General features: G+C 39.9%; 1 protein-coding gene across 1 annotated transcript; it reads right to left on the bottom strand.

The window, feature by feature from the left end:
• Positions 1–639: 639 nt before the first annotated feature.
• On the bottom strand, positions 640–2112 carry LOC128690695 (cuticle protein 10.9-like). The gene is made up of 3 exons (XM_053779426.2): positions 2067–2112; positions 1131–1199; positions 640–1000 (listed from the first exon to the last, which is right to left on the bottom strand). The coding sequence occupies exons 1-3, from the start codon at positions 2076–2078 to the stop codon at positions 773–775; spliced, it is 309 nt and encodes a 102-aa protein (XP_053635401.1). The 5' UTR covers positions 2079–2112; the 3' UTR covers positions 640–772.
• Positions 2113–3576: the final 1464 nt, after the last annotated feature.

The following is a 3576-nucleotide window of genomic DNA, read 5'->3' as shown; positions in this document are numbered from 1 at the left end:
TGAACACAAAGGAAGAATTAACTTTTCTGACACTTAGCAACATATTCTTTATGTCATGTTACAGTCAGAACGATCCCAGGCCAGTTTTCTTTCAAAATTATTTATTCCTCCAACCTTGAAGACGCCGTCTTCATGGATCGCAAATATACCTCCCTGATATGTACGTCGGTGTTCCTCATAAGAATTGAAAATATATTTTTATATGTAATTAATTTATTTTGGTTATCTTCGTTCTTCAGTTAGGCTGATAAGTCAGCGATTTTTCTTGTTATTTAATAAGTTACTTTACAGATCTACATAAAGTTGTGCAACATGTATCGAGCATTAAGTTGATGTATTATACACTATATAACAATTCTTCGCAAGAAAAACTGTACATTTCTAAGAAACAGTTGAAATGAAGATGATGCAACACACATCAGGTTAATGCTGGAGATTCGCTGCTGGCGGAGTTACTGTTGCCTCAACATTCTGGAACATCAGGTTATAACTATATTTTATGCCTTTTTAAATAGAATGAGGACATATTTCCGGAAGGCCAAAGGATGCTTAAGCACCTATCGAATCATTACCTGATAAGACTGTCACTAGACACACTTTCTATTTAATGACAAATAAAACAACACCAGCATTAAGGCTTCAAATAATTTATTAAAGATGCATTCAGAGAAATATTTAGTAAAAAGAAGATTTGTAAAGGAAGAACATAATCTAGAAAAAGTTTTGCTAGTAAATGATCAAGGTTAATTATCAGTAATAACATAGGCATCAGTTAGTAACCATAAGATGGAGCATAACTGGGATGCTTGGCAGTGCCCTGGAAGGACACGGTAGCATGGTATCCACTACCGTCAGCCCAGTAATCAACCCTCTCGAGTCGACCGTCTGGTAGTTGGACCCAGTAGGAGCCCTTGGCGTTGCCACCGTTACCACTCTCTTGCTGGCCAAAGTTGGTGGCTCCAGCGTTGACGTCATAGTTGAAATTGTAAGGAATCGGAGCCTGTGGACACATCAGCATGCTTACATTATTATTATTGATATACATATCATTTAAGCAAAAAGCATACATGTGCATACTATTTTGAGTATTGTAATTACAGTAAACATGTAAATAATGTTGGTTAACTTACATAGGAGGGTTGTTGGTATCCCCCTGGGAGAGCCACACCTGCGGCCACCAGTATACTCATTAACACCACCTGTGGGGACACAAGACTCTAGCAATGCAAGATTTTGTATTATTATTAACATTATTTAGCATAAATTCTTTATATTTTGAATTGTCATATAAAAATGTGCTGCACATAGAAATTTTACAAATTAGATGATTTTCTTCTCAATAACTACAGAACTATTTTATTTTTTAATTTTAATTATTTAATTTTAAACTTGTTTAAAAAAAATAAAATACCCATGAAAAGTAAGACTGTTAAAGCAATTCTACGAGTTGAGTAGGAATTTTGGAAAAAATATTAATAAAAATTGCCGCAGTATTTATCATTATAAATGTTGTAGCACAGAACTTGCGGAAGGAAGAATAATATCGTGAAAATTAGACACATGTGCAGCATCTGGGTATCTTTAGTGTAGACGTTTCGCCATCCAGTAACTTTATCAATACAAATTCAAGGACATGAATGGAAGAGAGAAGAACTGTATACAAAAGATGAGGTAAAGAGCACAACTACGGTGCTCTTCTTTACACCAACTCCGAGACTGAGGGACTGATTACCTTATCTTATGTATATAGTTCTTCAGTTCTTCTCTCTTCCGTTCATGCCCTTGAATTTGTATTGATAAATCCACTGGATGGCGAAACGTCTACAATAAAGATACCCAGATGTTACACATGTGTCTAATTTTCATCTTTTCGGTATTGTATACCAGTCTTGTACAAGAATAATATCGTTTAAAGATTACTACACAGGAAACATTCAGTAGCACTCATCGAATTCTTGGTTAAATTTCGACACTAATTTCTTAACGCTAGAAGCTTAAACTGTGTGTTTTTTTTTTTTATACAAGGCACGTGTTTTTGTGTAGATAAAGTGAATATTCATACTCACAGAAGTGAACATGATCGGTAGTGTAGTATCTGGACGGTGAGCAGTTACTGTCTCTTCCCAGGCCTCCAGCCAGGCTTTATACATCCAACCGGAACCCGTCATCCGCCTTTCCCACCACAACCAGACAAGGTCGTGCATGACAAGTCAGTTGTCATCTCTGGTTGAACATAAATCTGAGAGTCATGTAAGTTAATGTCTTCAGCGTCGCTCACTGAAGTTTTTGGCAGCCTAAATATTCAGCACAATACACCGTTATTACGTGGTTTACTAATGGTGAGAGTCGCATGTTTTTTAAAACGAGTTGAGGGTTTCTCATGCCTCAGGTTTCCTCGCCACGTGATCTTTCATTGCAAACGAGCAGACATCGTAACACCAGGAGCCAGGTCAACACCATAAGGAGGTATGTACTACCATCAGTGACGTCAGACAATATAGTAACTTTCATTTTACAAAAGTTCAGCATCGATGTAGCCGTCGGTACTGTAGACTAAGCCTACATGGCTAGTTTTTATAGATGCCACCAGAGGGCAGGCCTGGTGGGCATGCGACTTCAACCTGCATCACCCTGCCACGCTCTCACTTGACGACCAGGCAACTTAAGAGTCAACAAGGCCTTCTCCTCTCTCCCTCGCTAGGCGTGACCCTCCTGGGCCAGGGGAACTTAAACATAGAGCCTGTGTACCCACGATCTTCGCAAATAAAGAAAGAAGCCTCCGAAGAATATCATTGAACCTTTGCATAATTACCAGACGTAATTATTCCTTAATAACTGGTGACAGTGGTGCTCGCAGCGAGTTGTGTTTGCCCAGAGGGAGGAAGGAAGGAAGATGTTGTTTCTACTTCATCACCCCATACAAGAAGCATCCGTTTCTCAACGAGTTACCCTGATGTCGTGTCTGCAAGTCTGAGCATCCAGACACTGGTACAAGCAGGATCTAGGCGAAAATTTGCTGAATTTTCCTTGAGAAATCTGAGTGGGGTCCCCTGCGACTCCACGCCACAGCCCCCACACTGTTTCTCAGTCATGTGTTCAGCGTCACCTGTATGTTTCTGCTGTTGGTATTTCAGTTCAGCAAGGCTATTTCAGCAAGTCAGAGGTGATTTTGTGGTGATTTCTGTTCCCAGAAACTAGGGAGGCCAAGCCCATGATGACACTCTTCAGGTCACTTGTTCTATCTAGGCTGGAATATTGCTGCACACTAACATCACCTTTCAAGGCAGGTGAAATTGTTGACTTAGAAAATGTACAGAGAACCTTCACGGCGCCCATAACGGAGATAAAACACCTCAATTACTGGGAGCGCTTGAGGTTCCTAAACCTGTATTCCCTGGAACGCAGGCGGGAGAGATACATGATTATATACACCTGGAAAATCCTAGAGGGACTAGTACCGAACTTGCACACGAAAATCACTCACTACGAAAGCAAAAGACTTAGCAGACGATGCAACATCCCCCCAATGAAAAGCAGGGGTGTCACTAGCACGTTAAGAGACCATACAATAAGTGT

Source organism: Cherax quadricarinatus, chromosome 24, assembly GCF_038502225.1.
Source record: "Cherax quadricarinatus isolate ZL_2023a chromosome 24, ASM3850222v1, whole genome shotgun sequence".
NCBI lineage: Eukaryota > Metazoa > Arthropoda > Malacostraca > Decapoda > Parastacidae > Cherax > Cherax quadricarinatus.
The sequence above is the reverse complement of the archived record's forward strand: the minus strand, read 5'-3'. Positions and strand labels throughout refer to the sequence as shown.